At 45.0% G+C, this 26,096-nt stretch overlaps 1 protein-coding gene across 1 annotated transcript in view; it reads left to right on the top strand.

Annotated features, from left to right (window-relative positions):
• The window catches only part of TEX264 (testis expressed 264, ER-phagy receptor), a 921,322-nt gene extending 895,971 nt beyond the window's left edge, over nt 1-25,351 (top strand). The window contains exon 4 of the mRNA XM_069644039.1: nt 20,257-25,351. Within this exon, the coding sequence (XP_069500140.1) occupies nt 20,257-20,579 (323 nt within the window). The 3' untranslated portion in view covers nt 20,580-25,351. The remainder of the gene's footprint in view (nt 1-20,256) is intronic.
• Nucleotides 25,352-26,096: the final 745 nt, after the last annotated feature.

The following is a 26,096-nucleotide window of genomic DNA, read 5'->3' as shown; positions in this document are numbered from 1 at the left end:
ATTTATTTTCATGTTAGGCAGCAACCATATCAAATAAAAAAGCCTGCTCCAATTTGCCCTGGTGGAAGCATTTTTAGATGATACTGATTGTGGCTAAACCGGTTTGCTCCATTCTCTATGATCAGAGCAGCAACATTGGTGCTAAATTCATTTAATCCACTTTTTTGCACCAGTGCAAAATCTTTGATAATCTGGCCCCTGACTGGGCGCATGGCTGCAGCCCCTGCCCAACAAATGCTTCAGAATAATTTGTGAAGCCAGGCCGCATGCGTGGGAAATTTAACGACTGCATCCGGACGCACACTTTGTCTTCACCCATCATTCCTTCACAGGATTCACCCTGGAATCTTTTTCTGTCCTTGTAGCCTTCTGTTTTTTCTTTGTGCCACTGTCATTTTCAGGCGCCAGTCGTTCTTTTCTCATCTATGCAGTAATTGGAAGTTCTGCGAGTGGCAGTTCCCAGCATAGGATCCACACATCCTCTGCCTAGTGGAAAGGGTCCGACCACGTGGGGAAGCCCTGTAACTGGCTTCAACACTGTTATTTGTGAAACACTGTTTTGGTCAGCGCCCTCTGCGGCTGGCTTCGACAATGGAAGAACCTATTTCACAAACCCCTACCCGCGCTATGGATGTTATTTCATTGTTCCAAAAGCGAAAGGTAACACATCTATATTCTCAATAGAACTTCGCCCTAGTGATGATTTCTAAGAACTACTGGCCCTGGGAGGTATCCAGTGGGCACTCTTTCGTATGGTGGACAGCTCTGAGACCACTCAAGGAGGGGGGCTGTTAGCTTACCTTTCACTAAGTGCTTGAATTACATATACCCATGTGTCTCGCTGAGGTGATGCAGATGCGACATACAGCCACAAGTTGAGCTAGTAATGCCAGGTGGCTTGATCGTAGGCCGTGCTAACTTATGCTGGCGGTGTACCCAAGGTGTTTCTTATTACCGGGATTTTTCCCCTAAGTCTTCTGACATTTCCGACTTGCCTCATGATAGACAACGGCCTACACAGAGGCAAGCCTCCTGCATTAGAGTAGTGTGCAGGATGGGAGACTGCAGTCAGGCAGCTGATTCCTCTCTGCTCTTCATTCTAGAGAGTTCTACAGTCGCCACACCAATGCATTCAGATTCCCCACAGATCCCACACCATGATGCGCTCGGCCACTTATGCTGGAAATAGTGGCGAATAATGTTGCTTCTTGGCATGATTCTGGCTTTATTTTGACCTTCCACACTGCAATCAGTTGGAGGGAAACGCTTGTTCACCTCAAGTGGACTGGACCGCATTGCCTTCAGATGGACTGGCATCTGCTTCCTCATCTGCCTCCAGTCTCTGTTGTACAAAGAACTATGGCTTGCATTCGCAAAGAGGGTCTGTCACCCACACTTCACTGAACTGCCTGGGACCTGGACCTTAATAGGGCTCAGGAGAGGGTAAGTTCTTCGTAGCGTTTCAGAGACTAATAACTTTGCTAGCCATGCAAGTTTTTTTTTGTGTTTTTTATGTCTTGGTAGCAGCAGCTATAACCACCTCAGTAGTTCCAGCCAGTCATCCCCCTTTGCCAACAGTTCCTCGCCCTCCACCTCAGGCTATAACTCCAGTCAGAAGTGCCATCTGCAAAGGTTAGATCACTGAAGAAGCTACAGGAGGGGAGATTGCTTCTTAAATGTCTTTGCTCTATGAGTATATGGAGTGGGCAATGGGTTGATTGGGAGTACCTGTTTCAGGTATTCATGCATCAGTTTTTGTGGATGTAAAGATTTTGGGAAAATGCTGGCTCAATTCAGCTTTTTAACAGAAACATTGACATTCCATAAAGACCAGTACTTTCTGAGCAGGCGAGGTTAGAATTGTAACAGAATTGTAACCCCAGACCTAGTGGTTGGTTGTAGCAGCAACAATCTTATGGGGACAATGTTCTTACTCTTCTGTATGGACAGATGCATTGCCTGACATAAAGGTGAAAAGTGTCCAGACAGTTTGGAGCACGCGATTTATCAAAATTCAGCATTAAACCTAACACTGTCACGTGCATGTGATCTGTTGACCTCATGCACTTTGAGATTCGGAAGCAATTCAGCAGTTTTCAAAAAGATTTGCCTCAGGACAACCTGGGTCTATTTCAGAAACCAAACTGATAGCGAAAGATTTAATAGAAATCCCTAAAAGAAACAAATTGTACACAGATAGAAAAGTCACTGTTTTCGCTAACTAAGCAGCCCCCAAATACTTTCCAAGGATCATAGCAGTCGCAAGACAGCTCAAGGTATTCAGTGGGGTCTCACAGAAACCCTACAAGATAGGTACTCGTAGTTCCCAGAGATAAAAGCAACACACTATCATGCGAAGGGTTCCTTGACAAGTCCAAGCAATGACTCTCTGATTACAGATCATCTTTCTCAGATGGGAGGATGGATACATCATTGCTTACAATCTTGAGCCAATATTTAGAACGATCACTGGGTGTCATCAGTGTGTGGAGGGGTTAATTACTCCTGTTCCCAAAGCCACTTCTGCTACTCAAAGGTCTGCATGCAGGGGTGAAAAAGCTTCTGGAGATCCGCACCCAATTATGTATGGAATTCTTCTCCAGATTGATCATTGTGCTCAAGATAAACAGACGTGTGTGCATAAGCAGTTTTGTACCTTTCTCATGATGATCTCTCATGTGCTGGATCGTTGTTCCTTTGTTGGAGGAGATTGATATGCGCTGTGGATCTAAATAATGACTACATCAACTTAATGCTAACCCCAGTTAGTTGATTAGGGGCCGATCAATTTGAGGACCAAGGAAAAACGTTAGCCCTATTCAAGATTATTGCACATGTCCAATACGTCAGTGATGGGAGGCCATCGGAATGAGTTTTCCATTTTGTGAAGAGGGATTTTGGTGGTGAATAGTATTGTGCCTCTATGAGGTCCATGGGAAAACAAACAGAACATTTGGGAAACACAATATTTGGAATCTAGCACAATAGTAGTGCTGAAAACTGAGATTGTAAAGGAGTACCAATTTACAGATGTTTCCAGTGCACAGGGAGACTGTGATCCTCAATGAAATTTGTGTTGCACCATCCATCAAGTTGGAAGAAAATAGAGTACTATTACAATATCCGGGATGTATTAATTATATCATAAGTCCGGAAAGGAGACTGATATGACTAGACCCCTGAAGAATGTGCATTCATTATAGTACAAAGGTCAGAAACATGTTGGGTTGTTGAGTATGTGATGTACATATTTAGTATTGTATAATCTAGGATTTGTCCAAATATTGCCTATTGATGAGAATTGATGAAATGTTTTATATTTTCAATGCTTTTTGTGTTTTCTCCTTGTATACTTTTATGTTTGGCGTAGTTAATGATTGTTATGATTATTTCTGTAACACTGTTTTTGTAAATTTGTTATGTTGCTGTCTATCCTGTGCTTTGTATTTATAAATTTTTTATATTTGGTAAGTACTTTATGGGAAAACCATAGATTTACTAAGACATTTTGGAAATAATAAAGCTAATGTATTTGTAATAGCTATTTGTGTGTTAGTGACATTAACTCTCTCAATTAATCCTTTCCTTAAGTATGTGTTAGTGAATCTAAAAAATGAGTACCGCCAAGTGCTGTTTTAGGACCCCACCCGCCACCAATGTTCCTTAGGTTTCTCCCTATGAGGGAGCCAGTTTAGGTGCTGAGACCTCCCAATTCGCCTCATTGCAGCTCATTGGGTCTTCTCCAAAATGATGACAGCAATGAATGCCTTAGGGTGCAAGGAGACCACGATTATCCATACTTGGATGACTGCCTTCTCCACGTCCCCAGTCTGTAGAGACAGCAACAATCCCTTTGTTCCCTTCTAAACCTTCTTTTTCCTTGAGAATTTCTGTCAACAAAGACGCTTCTCATGATTCCAACCAATAGGCTAGCATATATGCCTCACCTGCGACCCACACCAGAAAAGATCAGGCATATTCAGGTTGCAGCATCCTATTTCCTTTCCAGGAGGAGTACCCCAGATTATTTATTTCTGCGACTGCTGGTTCTGATGGCATCCTGTGTCTTAGCAATGCCCTTAGCCAGGCTGAAAATGAGGCGAGTTCAGCTTCAGTTAGCAGAGGCATAGGACAGTGCCTCTCACCCTCATTCTGTCATTCTTCGGTTCCATTTGTTAATATCCCTGCAGAAATATTGCAATACAAAAATACTGCCATATTTTCGTGCCGATATCAACCCATGGACCCTGCGGGGGACACCCCCGCAACCCCTGCTCCCACAAATTACCCCCCCAAAAAAATATGGCCTATGGCGAGACAAACAGCCATATGTACGCAATATTTTTGGTGGGGATATTTTGTAGGGATACCTCATTCTTCCAATTCTGATACACCTCAATGTTGATTCCTTTGGTATGCATGGGTAGTGAATCTGACAGGAGGTTCTCTTTCCAAGATGCAAATCCACACATAATAATTGCAACAGTTCCCTCCATTTATGATGGGGCGTGACCCTGGACTGTTTATCATTTCACAACCTATAGCCAAGACACGATGGCAGGGAGCACATAAAGTGGCGCTCTATAAATAAAGAAATCAATCAATCAATATATGAAGCTCAAAACATATTTTTAGCAATGAACTTTCTGCCCCTTTTATAGTCAACAATATATCGTTATGTTCTATTGAAGCAATCAGGGAGGCAGGATATTTCTCACCTCTGTTCCCTAGTTATTCAATATTGGGAATGGTCCATTCTCCACAATATAACTCCCTCACCATCTTATTTGACAGGGGAATTCAACAAGGACACCGATTCCCTCTGGTTGGTGACGCATCCAAATCACATGTGTAAACCTCACCAGGAAACACCCACACAATGTTTTGACACGTGGCAATTGATTGATTGTTGTTTACAGAGGGCTACCAACTGCACAGGTATCGCAGTTCTAGGGAATTGCATCTAGGGATGGAAAACGCAGAGATCGAGGTTACTGAAAAAGGAGCGTTTTCGTTTTTTACGAAAGATCAGGAGTTTATCCATCCTGCAAATCTCTTTGGGAAATGTGTTCAAGAGAGACATGACCTGGATTTAAAACAAATAGCTGCTTTATTTTTTTTTCATTTAAAGCTGGAACGACAACTAGACATGTATGTGTTTGCCGACCAGAGATTTCTGCCAGGAGTGTGCCATTAGTCGTTTTCTTTTAGGTAGCTTGGTGCATGAAGATAGAGTGATTAATGTATTAAAGTGATGGCCTTAAATTTGACCCCGGCATGAACTGGGAGTTTTGTAAGAACCGATGAAATATGGGAGCGCTAACAGGTGTTGCTAATGATTCTGAAGGTCGTGTACAGTAGGGCCTGAAAACATCGAAATATGGCCGTATTTGCTCCCAAAAAGAGCACATTGCAATAGTTTAGCTTTGCACTCATTACTCCTGAAACAATGATCTTGCTATTGTCTTCAGGCAGAAATGGACGAATTTGCTTGTGAATGCAGCATAAAGTAATAGGACCAAGCTCACAATAGTGCTAGCTTGGGATGACCTAGACTGTGTGGAGTACAGAAAGACACCTAACGATTTGACTCTGTCCACTGTATCGATCTTTATGTGACAGCTAGGGATGTGGGTATAGAAGGATGGCAACTGGGTCATTAAGTGGCGGTGTATAAAAGAAGGAATTCAGTTTTCATTTGGTTAACACCCAGGCAATTTTCTCTCATCCATACTTTTAATAGGTTGAACAGGGCCTGGAAATGCTCTACGTTGTCAGCAGGAGTGCTGGTCGATAAACTCCTGTTGGGAGGAACTCCCAGGTATGCCAGAGGGACACTGGAACTTCGCAGACTTGGAGGGCCCAACACCCTCCCCCAGAATACGCAGAGGACTCAGTCAATGGCAAGCTAAAACTGCGGTTTATTAGACAAAACCAACAGGCATCAGCAGAGGAACAGAGAATATTCATGCACATCTCGCTCTTCCTTGGCTCGCAGGCCGGTTTTAGTCCCAAATGGCGTCATCACTTCATCACAACCTGGGCCCCTCTCCAGAAAACCTATGGGTATTGAGTATGGTATAACCTATACAGGACATTATAGATGTTATTTTACTGGCCCTCGCATGTCAGGTGGCCTGCCTGTTCCATCCCCAATTCACTAACTATAACATTGTTGCAGTGTTGTGGACTTAACCATTGGTTCTTGCCCGTTGCTACCCACCCCATGGGTACTAAACTGTGATTGGCTGGAGTGGACATCCCAAAGCCTGGGACCGCAAAGGTTCTCAGCTCACTGTGTACCTTTTGAAGGTGATGAGAACAATTGTGTCTCTTGTAACTTGTGTGTACCACCTCTGCCTTATGAGAGTGCTCTCCAGTCCGGCGCAACACTTGTTGCATACTTTTTGTGATCTGTGTCTTGCTGCCTGGGACTGGCTCTCCTTTCCTAACACTGATGGCTGTCCATTGTCTGCTTCGGCTGCGTCACGGGTTTATAGACCATGAATTTGAGCTCTGCAGCTCTGAATTATGAGGATATATTAGTATTTTCTGCAGCTTGTCCCTTTGTCATCAGGTGATTGGAATGTCATCAGTTTCCCTTGACTGTGGCTGTGGGTCCTGTCTCACATGTCTTGCTCTCTGTCCAGCCTGAATCAGCTCAGCTCGTCTCTTGCTCAGAGGCCTGAGGCCTACTGTACTTTTCCTAAACTTTATAATGTGGTTTCTACAGTGTACATGCTATACTACATTTCCATAGGTAAATCACACTTGGTTCTGTCAGGTCAGGTCTCATAGATGCTCCTGCAGTCCTGTAGGGTTATTCGCATTGAAGCATCTGCAAGCTTTGCTCAGGATCTCTTGCGCCTTGCATTTAGCTAATGGCAAAAATAATAAAAGCAATGACCGTATGTATATGTATATGCATCTGTCCTCTAACTATAGAACTGTACGCTCGTGTTCTTAATGTATTTGAGTGTGTGTTTGTGTCCCGATGTGCGGATGGCACGTGTGCTTCATGTCTAATGCTGCTATGTCATGGTGTCTCCAACAACGTCGGCAGCATGGTTTCTTGGTGTTTAGTCCAAGCTGTCCATACAGGTGTCGCTGATCATGGCCTGCGGTTCTTCATTCACGCATGGATAGCTCTGTATGTCCCTTGGTCGGTATGGCTGACTGAGGGGATACCTCTCAATGTATTTGTCAACCATAGGCCCATTATCAATTTGTCCAACATAGAAGGGATGGTTGCAGTGTTCCTGGCCTTCTTTCTTGTCATGAATTTAGTAGGAGGGGAGGGTGGTGGCAGGATCCCGAACCCCTCTTCAGTCCCCCCCTCTGGTTGTGTCGACCACATCCTTATACGACAGTCCTTCTTCTCTTGGCTGCCATATCTTCGTTATTCTTTGAAGGTGTCGATAGTAGTTTGTGTGGTCATCGAACAACCACGTAATGTAAAAGCACACTTCTATGGGGTTAAACCAAACCCACTTTCCTTCATAGTATTTTGCATAGATGGGTGTGCAGGGGGACGGGAGTGTCCTTCAAGACTAGAATAGGTCCAATTGAAATCTGGAACAAACCTTTGTTCCCTGAGAACTAAGCAACTCTGTCCTTAATCGAACATCAATCCAGGGATTTGGAGTGCTCCTGTTTTACAAAGCCATTGAGGCCAAACTGTCAGGTTAACCCCTACAAATAATGGGAAGAGCAACAACGTAAACTTCAAGAGATACATCCTCAGTAAATTAATGCAATCGTGGCCACACTACTTTTGAATGGAATATAATTTAGTACCAAAAACCTAAAATATATTGTAAAAGTAGATGTACAAATCATTACTGAATTACGTTTCGTTCAAGTTCTTAATGTCTTTGGTAAAATCTAAACGGCATTCTAATTGTTGCTATGGCTTTTGAAGCTTCAGTCTGGCAAGGAAGGCTGCCTCCAGAATGTGGCCATTGTGCACATGGAGCAGCTAAAGTTCTCAAGGACATGGAAGTATTCGGGTACACAAAAGCCTTGTGCAGCAGTTGAACTTGTGACTTTGCTCTTCCGGGTAGGAGGTAGGCTTCCAAATCGAGAGCAAGGCTATGAGCTCCAAATGGTTGGAGCACCTAGGAACACTCATGTCTGGCAGGAAGGACTCCACTTTATTTTCGTTCAGGTTCTGAAGCCTCGCTAGCACCTATGGTGTAGGTTTCTCAGCAGCAGTTGCAGAGTATTGGAGATATCTGTGCATCAAATGGGCTTTTGGCTCATTTGTAGCACTGAGGTTGCAATGTCTCAAATAGCCCCCGCCAGCATTGCGAGTAGCAACTGTGCGCTACTCTGAAGTAATCTAGAATTCAACTTCAGGGCCAGTGTTTAAATCCTGAAACAGGACAACATTGCCCTATCCTTGATCATTCCTGCAAAAGGTGTCCAATGAAACGTGAGAAGAGAAAATGGTTCTGCTGAGTTCTCATGTTTCTGCTTATCCACAACTGGCAGATGGGAATTTTTGTGGAAACCTGTACAACTTAGAAACAGAGGCAATTCCTGAGGGCACAGAGAGGAGTGTGTGAGCCAATATCTGACAAGGAGGCCTTCACTTTGCTTTTTCTCATTCACACAGATCCACACACTTCTGCTAGAACATACATCCTTCTCTCCCTTACCCCATAACCCGTTTGCACTTGTGTTCCCTCTCCTTCTCACCCACCTGTCTTTTCTCTTCTTTGCCGCACATTCTTTCATAAAAACATGTTCTCGTCATGTTCTGCTCGCTCTCTTATGGATAACTTTGACTCTATACCTCTTTTCATTGTTTCTTCTCTGGATTGTTCTTTCACTTTTCATGCAGGTATCACCACTGCACTGGTGTAGTAGAGCCCCACAGGCAATCATGTCAAACTACTAGTGTAGTGGTGCCCCATGGACCATCATATCCATATTCTGATGCAGTGTGTTGATTACTGATGTATGAGCGCAGTGAAGTCACATAGACTATCCTATCTACCTTCTGCTGATTACCAGGGATTACCATTCTATTAGAGCCTCACAGATAATCAAGAATACTCATGCTGCAGTTGAGGGATCACTACTATACTAGTGTAGTGACATCATATGAACCCTCATGAGAACCACTTGATGCCGTGCAGGAGTCAATGCTATACTAATGAAGTTGAGGAACAGGGAGCGTGATGCCCAACTCCTGATATACAGTGTTCACCACTGTGCTAGGGTTATGACATAATATATGGAACATCACCTGCTCTTGCTCTGGTGCAGGGGTTGCCACTGTACTAGTGGAGTTGACTCAAGTACCCACCTCCCAGTTGCTAATCAGCTCATCCTTCATCTTTTCTCCTTGCACTGCACACACACCGACCAGCCAAATGCACACTGCAACGGCCAGGCCATTGCCACTTTCACAGTCTTTCAATTGCTAAACCAACACTCGCCATACTCTACCCCTCATCCACCAACCCACAACACATCAGCCCATTCTGTCTTGCCCCGGCCTATTCCTGCTTGCAGGGCACAAACCATTAACAACTGAGCATGTTGCTGAGCATGCTTGCATCACCTGGAGTTCCCCTCTTGCAACACACATTCCCATGTGCCCTAACCCAACTCACTTAGAATGGTACCAGCACACAGACAATGTATGCTTCGGATCGGCATGCATCAACACAACAGGTTTCCTACTTGCTGCTCCAGCTTCTCCTCCCGACTAATCCCAGCTCTTCTATTATACAAATGTCAGAAGTCACGCTAATCAAGACCATTGAATTTAGTTATTTTCCCATTCACCCGAATAACTCCCCCACAACCCATGTCCCTCTTGTTTTCCCCAGTTGCTCTCCCATCATTCCACGCCCCCACCATCTTAGCTACACAAGCCTTTTCATCTGCCAACCATTACATTTCCATTTGATGAAGTGTTTTGCAGCATGCCTAAGGCAAAGTCAATTGCTGCTTATTGCTGGGTCGATCTGATTGCTGTGAAAGTGAATTGTTGGCCAGATAGGTGAGAATTATCCACACAAGAGATGGGATTCTAGGATTTATTTCTTTAATACCAGGCATTGGGACATTGGTCGCATATATTGTGCGTGCTTCTGGAGCAGGGCAGTCAGTCAGAGGAAGCTGGCTTGAGCTGTTCAGCCTAATATTTTATGGAGACGGGATATACAGCTTTAATGGAAGCAGGCGAGGGAAGAAATGGGTTTATGCTGAAAGCATTGTAGATTCTTATCTTATACTAGGTGTACTTATGGAGCGCGCATACGCCCATGGGCATCTTGGCGCTAAACAGCATTACAGTCAACCGGACAGATGTGATGAAGTTACCTGTATGTCAACCATCGAGAAAGGATGTAGAACTCTGTGGGCAAGGCAGTCACCCATTCCATTAGGTAACCCCTGGAGGTAGTAGAAGGAGGATCCCCTAGACCTTACCCAGAGGCGTCTCTGGGGTGGCTGGGGGAGCTATAGCCCCGGGTCTTTTGGTTGTAATCCTGGATAGAAGCTCAGGGACTACAACCAAAAGGTTAGCTAGCCCCGCGTCCCCAGAGTCCAGAGATTAGCATAGCCCCATATCTTTTCCAGACCTAGCAACACCTGCCCTGTCCTCCCTCGCGAAGTCCGAGGGGGCAGCGACTGTCCAAGTGAGTCAAAAACTCATACATTCTCCATAGAGAAATATGCAACGTTCGATGGGAAAAGGAGGATCTTGAGTTATTTTCCTCATTACTGCACAGAGGAAACAATCCCAGGAATGTTTCACATGTGTAGGAGGCAAGCGAGTGATGGTCCCTGTTCTTGGACCAGAGTCGAATGAAAATCTTGCAGCAAAAAAAGAAAACCCATGTCTCGAGGAATAGTGCGCTCTAAAATATCATTGCCTTAAAAGATGGGCAATAGTCTAAAACATACTTTAAACACATTTTTAATGAAAGTTCCTATGTAAACCTTTGAGCAAATGAGGCTCAAAGCGTTTACATGAGAGCATCCATTTTGCCATTTCAGGCAGCCTCGTCAGCTCTGCCCTGGCGGCACTAAACAAGCTGCAAAAGCTCCCTACTTTGAGATGTTTTTTTACTGCAGCCAGAGCAGAGGTGCATGAGTTGAGGAGGCTGCCTTCACTTTCATTTTACGTTTTCGGTGCTCCCCACCCCAGGGAAGCACAGAAAATGTAAAATGAAGGCAAAAAGCAAAGGCGCGGCAAGTACAAATACAACGTTGTTGTATTTGTGATTGCCGTGGTTGGAAAACCACGGAAATCATAAATACAATAACGTTGTATTTCTGACTGTGGCGGCTTTTGAGTGGAGTCTTCTGGGCTCCCCCATCCAGGGGGAGCCCAGGAGACTCCAAGCGAAAGCCGCCGCAGTCAGAATAACAAGGTTGTTGTATTTGTAAATACCGCTGCATTTACAAATACAACAACGTTGTATTTCTCACTGCGGTGGCTTTCGCTTGGAGTCTCCTGGGCTCCCTCAGGTTTGGGGGAGCCCAGGAGACTCCATGTGAAAGCCGCCGTAGTGAGAAACACTGCAGCATTTCAAAACACACCCGTGTTGTGTTTCTGCCTGCAGCGGCTTTGAGCCCAGGAGACTCAAAGTGAAAGCCATGGCAGGCAGAAATACAACGCGGTTGTATTTAAAAAGGCTGCGGCTTTTCTTTTTAAGTTTCTCAGGATTACCCAGCTCCGAGGAGCGCGAGAAACTTAGAAAGAAAATCATAGCATTTTTAAATACAACAACATTGTATTTATGTTTGCAGTGGCTTCAGCTTGGAGCCCAGAGGGCCACCGCAAACATAAATACAATGTTTTAAAAGCTGCGGTTTTCTTTCGAAGTTTTCCGGGCTCCTCCAGCCTGGAAAACTTAGAAAGAAAACCACAGCTCGTGCTTATTTAAAAAAAGAAATAAGCACTTACCCAGGTGCAGCCTGCAGTCTCTGGTCTCCGGCACCAATGAAGCAAAAGCCACCCAGTGGTAGTTTTTGCTTATTGCAGCTGGCCGGCTTTTGCTTCATTAGTGCCGCAAGGGCAGGCACAGGAGGCATCCATTTCACAAAATGGATGCCTCCTAGTGCTTCACGTTTTTGAGGTTGAGCTTCATTTGCTCAATACTTTACATAGGGACTTTGTTTAAAAATATTTTTTTGATATATTTTGGATTATGGCCCATCTTTTTAGCTAATAATATTTTAGAGCACACTATTCCTTTAAGAGCAATAAAACACACTCACTAGTAAATGCGGACGCCAGACTGCAGGATCAGCCGGCCCTGTGGCAATGCCATGTTGGAACAAGATGGCAGCAGGACGTTTGTAATCTCTGTTTAGAAAAAAGAGGGGGTGAGGCGCGCACTCTAGTTCCCAGCTTTGTGTACCTTCTGCAGTTCAGTTGCTCTTCTCCTCCAAGCGCTTTCATGCCTCTTACAATCTTCAGGGAGGCAGTCTGTTCAGGTGTTGCCTCACCCCCTCTTTTTTCTAAATATTGATTCGGGAGTCCTGGACTCCAGAGGCGCAGCACCTGGGTGACCCATGCCCCACTTAGGAGAGCAATAATGCTGGTTTTCCTCCCCTCCCCCCTCCGTGGGATTTATATTGTGCAATTGGAGGGGAGTTGGTTCTTGGTTACCAGCATTGACTACAGCTACCAGAATTCCCTGAGGACAAAATTGGCACTAATCAGCAACACCTGAACAGACTGCCTCCCTGAAGATTGCAAGAGTCATGAAAGTGCTTGGAGGAGAAGAGCAACTGAACTGCAGAATGTACACAAAGCTGGGAACTAGAGTGCACGCCTCACCCCCTCTTTTTTTCTTTTGTCATCTCTGTTTTTTGTGGCCACAACATCTAGATTCAAGTGTGTCTCAAAGCCAGCCACTTGGGGAAGAGAGGGAACAACCAACCAATCTGTTGGGCTGAGAGTGTTAATTTATGGCACACACTTTTATTTTATCCTTTATGGTTTTACTGAGAAATAATTGATCATTTTTAATGTTTTATTATTGTGCAGCTTTGTAATTGTACAGTGCTCGCTTCAGCCATATTCCACAGAAGAGCAGTTGGGGATTTATAATATCTTTGCTTAAAGTCATGTTAGTTTTTACTCTGACCGAGAGGCTGAAATATTGTATCATTGCTGAAAGTACCTCACACGAGATCGCTTCTTGTGTGGACTTCGTTTCCCATTGGAATTAGCGGCATGCACAGGTGTGACGTCTCTCGCTGAAGCAAAGCCTGTTTAGGACTATATTCAGCTTGTGTGTCTGCAGGGGGGAGTCCTCAATCGTCTTCGCGGAACTCATGGGTGCTGCAACACCTCTGGGTGGGTTTATTTCTCTTGTGAATATTTTTATTGATTTTAAGTTTCAGATGGGTGCCATGTGCAATAGCTATGCGCTGCGGGACTTAAGAAAAATGCCTGGATTTGTATTGCTTTGCGCGCTCAGTAAAATTCATGAGGCCAGAATGTTTGATCCCACAAGCCCAAGAACGCTATCAAGCGGCTCACTAAATGCTGCTATGCTGAATGCTAGATCAGGAGTAGCACATCTTACTGAAATATAGGAATGGTTGAAGAATACGAGTTGGATATTTTCTTCATCACAGAGAAATGGTTTATTGATACTTCCCATGCCCTGTTACATTGCTTACTCCCAGAAGGATATCTAATCCAATGTATCAACTGCCCTACTAAGCGGGGGAGGAGGGATGAACGTGATACACAGATCTTGTGTACAAATCTCCCATTTTGAATCTTTAAATTGGGAGGACTCCATACAGATGGGATATCTGGTTTTTAGGATTTCACACAGCAGCTCAATGAAAATGCTGTTTGGTTACAGGCTGCCAAGGTCGGCTCCATTTTTCTTGGAGAAATTAGACAGCTATCTTATTACCATAGGGAGTAAGTATAATCATTTTGTCTGCCTTGGAGATTTTAATATTTGGTTGGATGAGCAGTCAGGGGTTGATTCTAAAGGGTTATGGAAAATTCTGGAAAGTTACAACCTTTCTCCTTTGGTGGTTTCACCTTCCCATGTTCATGGCCATTGTTTAGATGTGTTGTTAGTCAGAGGCAAGGGAATTTTAGCAACGAATACATGTCCAGTGTCCTAGTCTGACCACTTTGTGAGGTTGTTCTCTGTTGTGCAGAATACAATTAAAGAGCAACTCTCCAATGCTAAATGCATGTTATTTTCCACAAGCCTGAAGATGCAGAAAGAATATCAGGACCAGAGTTGAGGAGAGCTTTAGCCTTTATTGATTCCTCATTTAGTTGTGATGCAAGATGCAGCTCTTCTGGATACTATTGGCTCCACGGCTGCCCTGCTTAGGCTAAATACATCTAAGAAAATCTCCAAACCTTGGTTTACCTTAAATTTGATTGGTTTTAGATAACATTATAGAGCCACCGAACGGATGTGGAGAAAAATGAGGACTCCTGAGTGGGTTTTTGAGGTCAAACCGGCACTAAAAGATTATAAAGTAGCAAAGCAGAGTTTCTGACTAGGAAGATTGATGCAGCAAAACATCAGCCTAGAGATTGATTCTCCATTATCTCCAATTGTGTTCACCCTGACACCATGTCTGTGGTCAGGGAATCTTCACCTGACCATGCTAACACTTTTAATTCGTTTTTTCTTAACAAAATAAAACGTATTCAGGAACATATTTCTCTAAATAAGTTCCTGGAGGTATAAATAGGTCCTACTAGTTCTGAACTGGACATTTTGAGGGGAAAGGATTCCACGCCCTGGCTACCTACCGCCTTGCGACTTTAAACCAGTGTCGGAGGAAACTATTGTCTTATTAAGGGCTCTTAAACACACAAACGACTCAGTCCTTTATCTACCTGCATGCACTGCAACACGTCTGGTGGCAGTTATTGCTCCCTTTATGACTCTTTTTGTAAGCAAATCATTGGCCCACAGTTCAGTTCCGCTGGACCTAATCAATACTGGAGTTTCGAAGTCATAATGTGTTAATCCGTCTTAATAATGTCAGATCTCAGGCAGAGACGGCATGTGTGAAGCATTCTGGGAATTAGAAGTTGGGGACACAAAGCTGTCAGAGTGGGGAGATGATCCAGCCGTAACAATAAATTGAATATGCAGTGACTGAATGGACAATCCTATAAGTAACCCTGTGGAGACAAGAATTTGTGTAACAAAAGATAATGGTCAGGGTATCTTTTAAGCAATTCAATGTGAGTGTAATTGGCTACCAATTTGCATGCATTTTTTTTTTCACAAACTCTGTCTTTAATTGGGAGAAGTCCAAATTAAGAGCTTCAAACAAGCCAAGCGTTAGTGCTGCCCATGTATGTAATCTATTAAAAGTAATGTATGTAAATATGTCCTATGTAAAGCGCAAAAACAAATTATCATAATTCCCCTTGTATTTCTCCTGCATCCAAAGGCCCATATACCCTTCAGCAAAGGGCACACAGGGTCCTTTCAAGCCTTATTAAGGAGTATGCCTCTTTTCCTAAGCACCAATGAGGCAAGCGAGAGTAGCCCAAATACCAGGCGCACTAACTCGATTGGAACAGACCCAGGTAGATTGAATATTTGTTTCCAGAATTTGCCCAGAATTATTTTCAACCACCTCAGGTCAGCCATACACAGTGCTTCTATTCCATAAACTATGGCTGGGCAAAAACGTTGCTTGTAAAGTAGGGCAATTCCCTCATAGCCATACCCTGCAGTGTTATTAGCAAAACATGTTTATCAGTGCGGTCTGAATTATTGCCTTACGCTGCTTCTCCCCCTTAAGTTCCAAATAGTTTCCCCAATCAAATTCCAGACCAAGATATCTATAACAGGTTATCATTTGTATCCATCCCTTGGGTTGTATGAAGGGAGTTTACCTGCAACCTTGCCATAACACATGAACTTTTATCCTTCTCAGAATTAAGTACCAATCAGTCAATCAACCAATCACAAAGGAACCAGCTAATGCGGAAACCGACCCACCAACCAGTGTGCTCACTGTAATTACTCCTAATCGCACCTATGAAAAGAGGCACACACTGGTGGAAGGTGATGGTGTTGGGACCGTTTCCAGAGCTGTGTTGCATTGAGAGAGAGGAAAATAAGAGTCAGATAGCCAGAACCTGCATTGGCCAAGCCAAATACGCCAGATAAACCTAAAGAGAGAGGCCACGATGTGGCTAAGCCTATTGAGCAGTACCTACCCAACTCGTCGCATTTGGTAAATGGCTGTTTTAGGCCATTGACACTCCCGAGTGAGTTGTAAGGTTATCATTTTAAATGGATTTTAAATAGCAAGGCAGGCGAGAAGTGGAAGTTAGACAATGGGGTGTGAGGGGTTGTCCCGCATTAAAAATGCTGCAAAAATTCCCGTGAAAAGGCCACCACGGTGAGCTGTACCACATCCTATTGAGCCACACTGTAGACCAAGTCCCCGGAGAAGGTAACACTAGAAAGTGTGTTGGGAGCCTGTGTGCGATAGGAAGCAAACACGTTGCTGCATGTTGCAAGATGGAGGTGATGGCCTCCGAGCTCCAGCAAACCTGCAATAGGCACACTGCGCACGTTTAACTAATCTGAAAAGTTGAAATGTCCTGACGTCATCCCTGATCATGAATGCCACCTCTCATAGCAGAACCCTCGGTGCTTTCCGAAACCTATCGGCAATGCACGCGCCTCCAAACATTACAAAAGCAACATTTCAGAAGGTACAGGAGAAGAACGGGCACCAACTCCGGCCAGGAGTGCATGTACAGTTTGAGCCGGTAAATGCCAAGACGCAAGACCAGTGCTTGTTAGTTTGTCCTAAGGCGAGCGGTTGGGAGGTACACGTAGAAACGTAGCGATGCTGTTCTCCTTAACCAGCGCAAAGCGCGTGCCGTGCCGCTGAGATCAGAATGGGCGATGAATGACCCTCTCCCCCGCTGCCCCGGGAGCTTCTGCCTCCCTGCCTTTGCTTGTCAAGCGTCCGCTGCTCCGTGAGCTGGCGCCACGCGAGGCCTGCGGTGCTCTCCGCGCCGGATCTGCTCGAGGGCTCCATAGATGGGCAGGGAGCTGGATGTAATGCCGGAGCGTGACGGCGGGCCTGATGTTCCCAAACCTGCCATTGTTTGCCTGGCTGTAGAAACCCACAGAGCAAGAGCGGGATTAAAGGGGCAGAGAGGTTTTCAGAATAACCATTTCAGGGCAAAATACCGAATAGTCGCTGCTAGCTTTATTGCCCTTTGTTTTCGTAGTTTACAAAAAGCTAAAAAAAAAAGACCCTGGCCGGAAGGCAACTGGGTGCTGTGCATGCGCAAATAAAAGATGTACCCTTTAATCTGTGAACTCCCGCTGCTAGAAGGCCTGCCTGAAGGGGGACAGAGAAGTATGTCTCCGTGTGCGAGAAATTGACACAATTTACTGGGAGAATACTCCTCCCCACCCCCTCCACCCCACTTCGTAGGCGTGGAATTGTCACTGGTGCAGGTGACACTTGCATAAAAACAGAGAGCATTTTTTGGGCACATGAGAAAGATCACCAATGTATCAAACGTGTGGGATTGTAAATCAAATGTGCATTGCTTCCGTGCATGCAGTGCACACTCGGTAAAATGCTCATGTCATCTGTCAGATTAGTGGGGGCTCGGGGTCGGGTCTACACGGAACGGCGCTCCGGCAAGCCAGTGTATTCCCAGTCTTGTTCAGGCCCAATTCCTTCCCTGCCTGGAAGTGCTAGGGAACTAACAGAGCTGGTGGAGACCTCAGGAAAGAGGTGCATTGAAAGAGCTTTCTGTCCCAATAATGAAATTGCAGAAGCAAGGCTTGAGATGAATTGGCAGAGTTGTGAGGATGTTGCTGCTCTGGGATATGGCTCACTCCTTGGCCGTCAGGATGTAGATGCATTAACCAACTTAACCTATGTACGCTGTGGTCCAGGATTGAAATTGTAGTGGTGCATTAATGTGGCTGAGGCAATCTGATTTTGTGTTAGGTGGTTAACTATGTTATGCTAGTGAAATGGATGTCACTATGTGTGATGTAAACCCCAAAGTGTATTACTGTATGATTGAAGCAGGGCTTCCGGTTTTCCGTTTGTACTGACGTTAACTCGTAAATGCAGATGGAAATCACTCTGTTTTCTTTCAGTATTTATTTGTTTTAAAAAAAACTGAAAAAAAGCAAAAATACATGTCTTGATTATTTCTTCAGGTTGTCGAGCATAATGTTGTTGGCTTATACCTATACAAATCAACACAATGGAGAGTAAACAAAAAAGTGATTTATTTCTCTTTGAAATTGTTTAAAGTGCTTCAGCTGTGTTTTATTACTACACCATAATGTGCAGCTGTTTGTTCTCAAGGCGAAAATGGATAATGGCTTGATGTTATTGTTATTGTTATTGTTATTTTGCACTTATATAGCGCCTTATATACCATTGGTATGGTCTGAAGGCGCTGGTAGGTTGAACGCCCTTGGGAACCGAAGTTCAGATCAGTGGAGAGAGTAGGGAGAGTCAAAAGGTGCGTGTGAGCACCGGATATGTGTGCAGCTTGTGCGGTACACGTGTAATAGCTGCTTCTTATCGGTAGGTGTGGTGGTTGAGAGATCAGGAGAATGTGTTCGTTCTGGCAGGATTTATCCGGAACGGAGGTGGCTGCGTTAGGCCTGAGGAAAACGCCTGGCTGGGGGTGTGGGACCAGCAGTGATTACATAGAATGATGTGGAGTAAGCGGTGGATGTTCGTATGAGGACAGTTATACCGAATGGTGTCATAGTATCTCTGTGTTCTAGTTGAGTGGTGATGTAAGGAGAGAATAAGCGTGGGGTGTGGTGTGATGGGTTATATGCTCTTTCAGTGTGCAAACTTCTGAATGCAATTTTCCCAGAGAGGGAACTGGGCGAACTTCTAAGTACAGTTTTCCACACAGAGTCTATTGGGAACACTTCTAAATTCATTTCATCAGGGAAGGTATTGGGCTCGTATCCGCAGTCATCATCCGCCCTCCGCATTCATCCGCCCTCCGCAGTCATCCGCCCTCCGCAGTCATCCGCCCTCCGCAGTCATCCGCCCTCCGCAGTCATCCGCCCTCCGCAGTCATCGCCTTCCATAGTCATCCGCCTTCCACGGTCAGCCGCCATCCACATTCATCTTCCAAGGTATCCGCCCTCCACAGTCGTCCGCCCTCCACAGTTATCCGACCTCCACATTCATCCGCCCTCCACAGACAAGCGCCCTCCACAGACAAACGCCCTCCACAGACAAACGCCCTCCACAGACATCCGCCTCGCACAGTCATCCGCCCTCTATGGTCATCCGCCCTCCACAGTCATCCGCCCTCCACAGTCATCCGTCCTCCGTAATCATCCGCACTCCGTAATCATCCGTAATCATCCGCACTCCGTAATCGTCCGCACTCCGTAAACGTCCGCACTCCGTAATCGTCCGCACTCCGTAATCGTCCGCACTCCGTAATCGTCCGCACTCCGTAATCGTCCGCACTCCGTAATCATCCGCACTCCGCAATCATTCGCACTCCACAGTCATCCGCCCTCCACAGTTATCCGACATCTACTGTTATCCGCCCTCTACCGTTATCCGCCTTCCACAGTCATCCGCCTTCCACAGTCGTCCGCCTTCCACAGTCATCTTGATGTGCAAGAACTAAGCTCTTTGAGCTTCCTGCTGCAGGCATCCAAGCGCTATATTTTTAATTTGCATAAATGCAGAAAAGCACTACTTGAAAATATTTATTTACAGAGCAAATGTAAAAGTGTAAAAATACATGTAAAATAACTAACACATAAATATTGATATATACAGATGGAACTGGTGAAAAATAAATATCATAAAACTGGGACCCTTCTTCTTTAGTGGGGTATTTATTGAACGCAAACCTAGCTTTGGGAAGCAACAAAGCGCTTTTCAATCATGGGGGGAAGAACACAATGAGGGAAGCAGAGAAAAAGGGTGCAGGGAGCTACCGGGGAGGGCGAAGGTGGCCAAGCAACCAGGGGAGGAGACAGTGGGGAGCAGATCACTGAGTCTCAGTGCAGGGTGGGGAGTGCAGGATGTGTGGACGTAGGTGTTAGGGAGGAGCCAGGATATAGGCGCCTTTGGTATAAGTCAGTCTGATTTACCCTGGATTTATTGTGTTGGGTTTATGACCTGTATAAGTACTGCAGGGTGGTGACGGGCATCATTGAGGGGTGTTGCGAAGCTCTGTGTGAAGGCTGTTAACTGGTGACTTTCATTAATCACTGTGTTTCCTTGTAGGTGCAGATACACTGAGTGACAGCAGCTCTGTGAGCCTTGAGGCCCCAGATGATAGCCGGGAGCCGTCGGTGGCCACCACCATGACAACTGACACCCCCACCATTCGCAATCGCGAGGAGCCGGACAACCGAAGCGAACACAGCTATAGCGAGTCCGGGGCAAGCTGTTCCTCCTTCGAAGAGTTGGACCTGGAGGCCAGTGCAAGCGATGGACCAGGAGGACGCCCACCACCAATGACCCAGCTTGGCTACAAGCTGGAACTGGATAGCTCCAAATGGGCCAAGGAGCCACTGCTCTCTGAGAAAATTCGAGGGGAGGAATAGCTTCTCCTCTGGGACCCATCTTAGAGTTTGTCCCACAAGGAATGTATGTTAGTCGAGCATTGTGTTGTAGTAATGTTCTCTGGTCCATATCAGAGTTCCCGTCCCTGAGAATTGCTCCTTTCTACAAAATGAGCTGCCAGGAGAAGAATCGAGCATGGCATTCTGCTGAGCTTTCCATTGCAAGAAGCATTCCAAACCTGGGAAACCTTCCATAATTCCGTTACACTCCTCTGCTCCAGACAGCCTCCTCCCCTCTCCTCTGCATCATCTCTCTTTTGAGATTGTTCAATCAGAAGACATTTGCACATTCCAGACAAGATCCTGTGCTAGGCCCAGCTCACTCAAGGTACCAGGTGATGCATGCCATCCCATGGCTGACCACCCATCCCTGTGTAGCTGCACCCTTTTCTTTTTACTGCAGGATGTGCTGCTGTCCCCTGTCCTCCCATGTTCAATGCTAACATGTTACACGTTGTCTAGAGCCCTATTTGGCGTGGTGAACGTTTTAATGAAATAGCTATATTTTAAGCATCTAGGATGTCTTGTGAAAGTGGATTGATGAGGACATTAAGGCCTACTTCACCCTTGCTGCCATACATTTCACACTGCAAACCTGGGCTTTTAGTAGCCCTCCTTAAATAATACCAGTTGAGGCACGAACCCAGGGGCTTGGTATGGGCTTCATCAAACTCTCCTCCCCGCACCTCCCATATGGTTATAGTATAATCTACACACCATGGAGTGCCCCTTCTTGGCTCTCCAGATGTTTTGGACTACAACGCCCACCATCCCTGGCGAGCATAATCAATGGTGAAGGGTCCTCGGAGTTGCAGTAAAAGACTTCTGGAGAGCCTCAGGTTGAAGTCCCCTCCCTGCTTTACTCGATAGAAAATGTGTTTGTGGAGTTGCAGGATAGTTCTACTTTTATAACTGCACAGGTTGGGATCCTCCTCGTACACTCCGGCAATAGAATTTATCAAGCACTTAATGGCTTGGGGTTAGGTTTTCCTACGACTAGAAGAGTAAAGTCAGCCATCTTCATTCAAGGAGCTGCCTTAAGTTTGAACCGTATGCCCCATCTTATTGCTAATACTTCCTTGTTGTACCAGGGCCACTCTTCCTTAGGGGACAGAAGGCGAATGAGAGCACCCGAGGGGATCTCCAGTCAAAGTACCCCACATGCCTGCCTCCAGATCATGACGAGCAAAGGAGAGAGATATATTGAAAGCGCACATACCCCAGTATTGGAGTGTCTTCCAAATTGCAATCCAGAAATGGGTGAAACTGTTTTCTTAATTTGGTAAGCAGATTCTTCTTATACCACCAGTGCGATCTGACTGAGCAAAAAAGCCTGCTGACTGGTAAAGAGCCTACATTAAAGGGCCGTAAAGCTGTTTAAAAATGTTTTATTACAGAAAACACATTCACAGAGTTTGCGCCTCCTTTAAATGTTACCCAAGACAGTCTCCTGATGGTCTGGAAGTCTAGCCTTCTCTAGTGCCATCCTTTTTGTGCATAATTGCCACCATCTCTTGTCCAACCCAAACCCAGACTTGGGACTGAATGGTGGTCATACCACCCTGTTTCACAATCCTTTCTGGAAGTGAGTGATCTCCAATCCTGACTGCATGATATCCTACCTACCCTGATGCAGACTGCCCCCAACTCCCCAAGTCTGATATGCTTCAAACTCCAGTCTGGTGTTGTGTGACCTCCTTAGGGGACCTCAAATACTGCCTGCTTCAAATTGTGAATGGCCCCTAAGGCTCGTCTACTTTAAATATGTCTTAAGCATGGGATGACCTCTGGGGTGGGCCTCAAGTTTTACCCTGGGCTTTCCTGCCACTGAATGCCCTCCAAGGTTGGCTGTATTCAGATACCAGTCTTTTATTGTCTTTACCTTTCATGGTGGCTTTGTCAACGAATCACCCATGTCAGCTGGTTATTGGCACAGAGTTGGGTCTTTGTTGCTCTCAGCCAGCACTTGATGACCCAATGAAATCCTTAACTCAAATACTTTCCATGTCTGCCACTAAAGGACAACAAAAGCACAGCTTTTTTGTATTGCAGAGTTGCCATTGTTTGCTACTGTGGCTGCTTTCAAGTTGCTATTGTATGCTACTTTCTCTTGGCTTGCATCATATTCCATAAACGTTCTTCCTTTAGGCCCGAAGCATGTTGAGATAATCCATTTTGTGGTGCTGATGTATAGAAGTTCTCCGTTCATATAGCCTGTATTCACCCTCGTATGGTTCGGACTAGATTCCAGGACTGACTATCCACTACCATTCTGGCACTGTTAAATTTCCAAGGCTAGCATCAGTTCTACGACTTGCGCTAGTAGACAAGTATAGTAGCCCTTTTTTGGCTATCAGCCTGGTACTGGAAAGGTATCAAATGATAAGCTTCTTGAAAAAATAAAGTATGGAATTAGAAGTCCTTATTGGCTTATCACTGTCAAATCCCAGTGTCAGCCGAAGACCCCCACAGCTCCCCTCTCCAATTATCAATTGCTTTGGCATTTTATGACTCCCTAGTCTGATGTTAGCCAACTTCCAACCTACCCCTGGTTGATGACAAAGGTTGGCATCTGTATTCAAGCTATGCAGTAAAAGACAGCTCTGGCTGAACCTCTTTCAGTTACTAGCACCATACTTGAAAGCCCTTAACGAATACTGTTCCTCGTTAATGTAGTCTGTCATCGGACGACTTCAAGGCAGACTTCTGTCCAATCAAAAGACGTCACCGGATGACCAGAAAGGCCACAACCCCTCATTTACAGGTGCAACTGACAACTTCCAAGATGTTCCCTCACTCCTAATCTTGCGCAGGATAATCTAGCATTTACAAAATACCACCCATCCCCTTTACAAAAGCATCTCAGAGACTGTTCTTGTTCAGATCCAAGCCTGCTGCTAAATGGCCACCCAGGCTTGTTGCATTTGAGCACTGGATGACACCTGAGGGTGTCCATCTGATGTGGCATATATGGAATGTAATATCCAATATCTATCATGTCACAAATTGAGACTGATCTTTTTCAAAGTTATTCAGGACAAATGTGCGTCCCCTGCATGCCGATGGTACAGCATCACATGTTTCTGGAGTATTTTTGAGTACCTTTACCCACCCAACAAAAGTGCTGACATACCAGAGCACTATAGGAAATGGAAGCATATAGCATAAGGAATATGTATTCCATGACATTTGGTCTTAGCTTGTTAGAATTCATGGGTAGTCCCATTGCCTTTGCATCAGCCTTACTCAAGTGCCTACTTACAGTAGCCCAGCTGCAAGACTTTTCAGACAAGCGCGTTCTCCTCCTATCGTTAAACCCTTCATCCACCCCCCTCTAAAATACCACTGATTACTATAGTCAACCTCCTGATCAGGGTGCAAACCTCAGTCACATCAGTACTCTGTCCACTGATTATCGATGGTGTGTCTCATGATACCCACTGGTGCTCTAAATGCTCCTGTAGGCAGCTCACTTATCTCCCAATGATTCCGGAAGACAACTCTCCCTTGGGACATACATACCTCAGTAAAGGGTATGGAAGATGTGGGAATTTCTAGGCAAAGAGAATATTAGTTATCTGTTGGTAAGACTGATAAAGACCTTCCCATATTGGTACTTTTTCAAACACTAAAAACAAGCACTTTACTTACCATCATTGGCCTCATATTGGCTTTTGAGCACACACCTTGAAAATAATTTGAAAAAGCTTAGGATGCTGACTGTGATGGGCCTCAAAGAAATCTGTTAGTACCTTGACGTAGAATCTATGCTGGATTATGAACGAAAGCAGACCAAAAGGTGGAAGGAATATATTATATTAGGGCTGACGCTCAAGACCAAACTATCCTAAATAGGTAGGTTCTTGGAGTTATTCTAGATGCTCTTCAAAGTATGTCGACTGCCGGCATTCTCCTTGGACCCATGCACTAGCCCAGTGATGCTACCTTTTCCACCAGGAGTTTGAGTCTGATGTTTTTTGGAGAGGTGACTTCCACGGCCATGTTCTTGCTGTTAAAGGGTTGCTAGTATATACTTCTGTGAGTGCATTATACTGCAGTGTAACTGTACTCCAGCTTGCCACCTCTCAATGTTATTTCAGAAGCACAGTAGAGCCTGCATGGTAGGAGCCCAAACACCCCACTGCCACCGCGTAGACAGTGGAATACGTTACTGTTTAAACAACTATAAGATTTTTCCTAAAAAGTAATGTTGTCCTTTACCATGAAGGATTTTTCTTCCACCAACTACCCATCTAAAACCTCTTTGCTGCTGTGATGAGTCCAGAAACTTTACTTCCTACCTCCTCTGATGTCACTTCCTGTTTTAGAGGTTGTAGTTTGTTCACACAATGGAAGAAAGCCTACATAAGATACATGCGAACTAAAAACGTTCTTCCAGATGTGAAAGCATTGATTGTAAGGGACAGCACATTTTGTTTGGAAAAAACTTTTGCCATGTTATGAGCAAAAAGGGCAACTCGCGCCTTCCCATCTTTGACTTTCAAGCGGGTTTCTGCGTTTCTGTCTGGCTATGGTTGTCTTGTGGCATTAGAAGCCGTGCTAGCAATGATCATCTTAACCAAGCGTAGTAACTGGAATTAATTCCTTTCCACTTCAACACATTGAGCACTCAAACGTGTCCACCTGGACCATGTAATAACTGACCAGCCAATTTATGTTGTTATTTTTGTGAAGACTACAATTCTTGTAAATCACCCTCTTCCAAATAAAGAAATATTTACTTCTGACTCTCATTTGGCAGTGTTAATGCTGCTTCTCTTTGGTGTAAAGTAGTGGTCTTCAAGTTGGTCCCTGTAGGGCGGGCAGGAGGGTGTCTGGGGGACACAAGGACCTTCCTTAAGGGAGGCCAGCGGCTGCTTTTAATAGGAAATATAAACAGATATGGCATTTGGGGGGCCCGGCAGAAAATATTTTTAATCAAAAGGGCTCAGCATACAAATGTTTGTAGATTTCCATTGTAAGGGAATTGGGTAAAACAGGATATGTTTTAGTTGGGGGAAGATGGTGGGGTAAGCAGCTGATGTGCGAGACTTGTGGATGCCACATACAAAGCAAGAAAGGTTAGATTGCAGACGCTGTCAAGGTATGAGACCGGGGTGGAGCTTTTGTGATGGGGTCAGTGTGTGGAACCAATGGAAATAACGTGAAATGGGCCAATGTGATACTTTGACTAAAGGTGTAAGAATTGGAGTCAAGCTGGTAAGGGACATGGAGAAGGTGCTGGAAGTTTGTCTTTCTATGAATCAGTGAGGTGTGAGCAAGTTATAATTATTCCTCCTGATATCACTGCCATCACTTACATGTGACATTGCATTGAAATAACCACACTGAAATCATCGCAACTGTGAGCGCTCTGGTAGTCTATCTTTGAAGGAGACATTCCGGTAAGTTCCATATGCTTTTTGAACCAATGCAGGGTGACAGCCTTTAGGTGTGATTTCATAAATTTGTTTCAAATGGATTGTGTCCTCCAACGTA

Source organism: Ambystoma mexicanum, chromosome 2p, assembly GCF_040938575.1.
Source record: "Ambystoma mexicanum isolate Mex_15411 chromosome 2p, UKY_AmexF1_1, whole genome shotgun sequence".
NCBI classification, from domain to species: domain Eukaryota; kingdom Metazoa; phylum Chordata; class Amphibia; order Caudata; family Ambystomatidae; genus Ambystoma; species Ambystoma mexicanum.
This window is presented reverse-complemented; position numbering and strand designations above follow the sequence as displayed.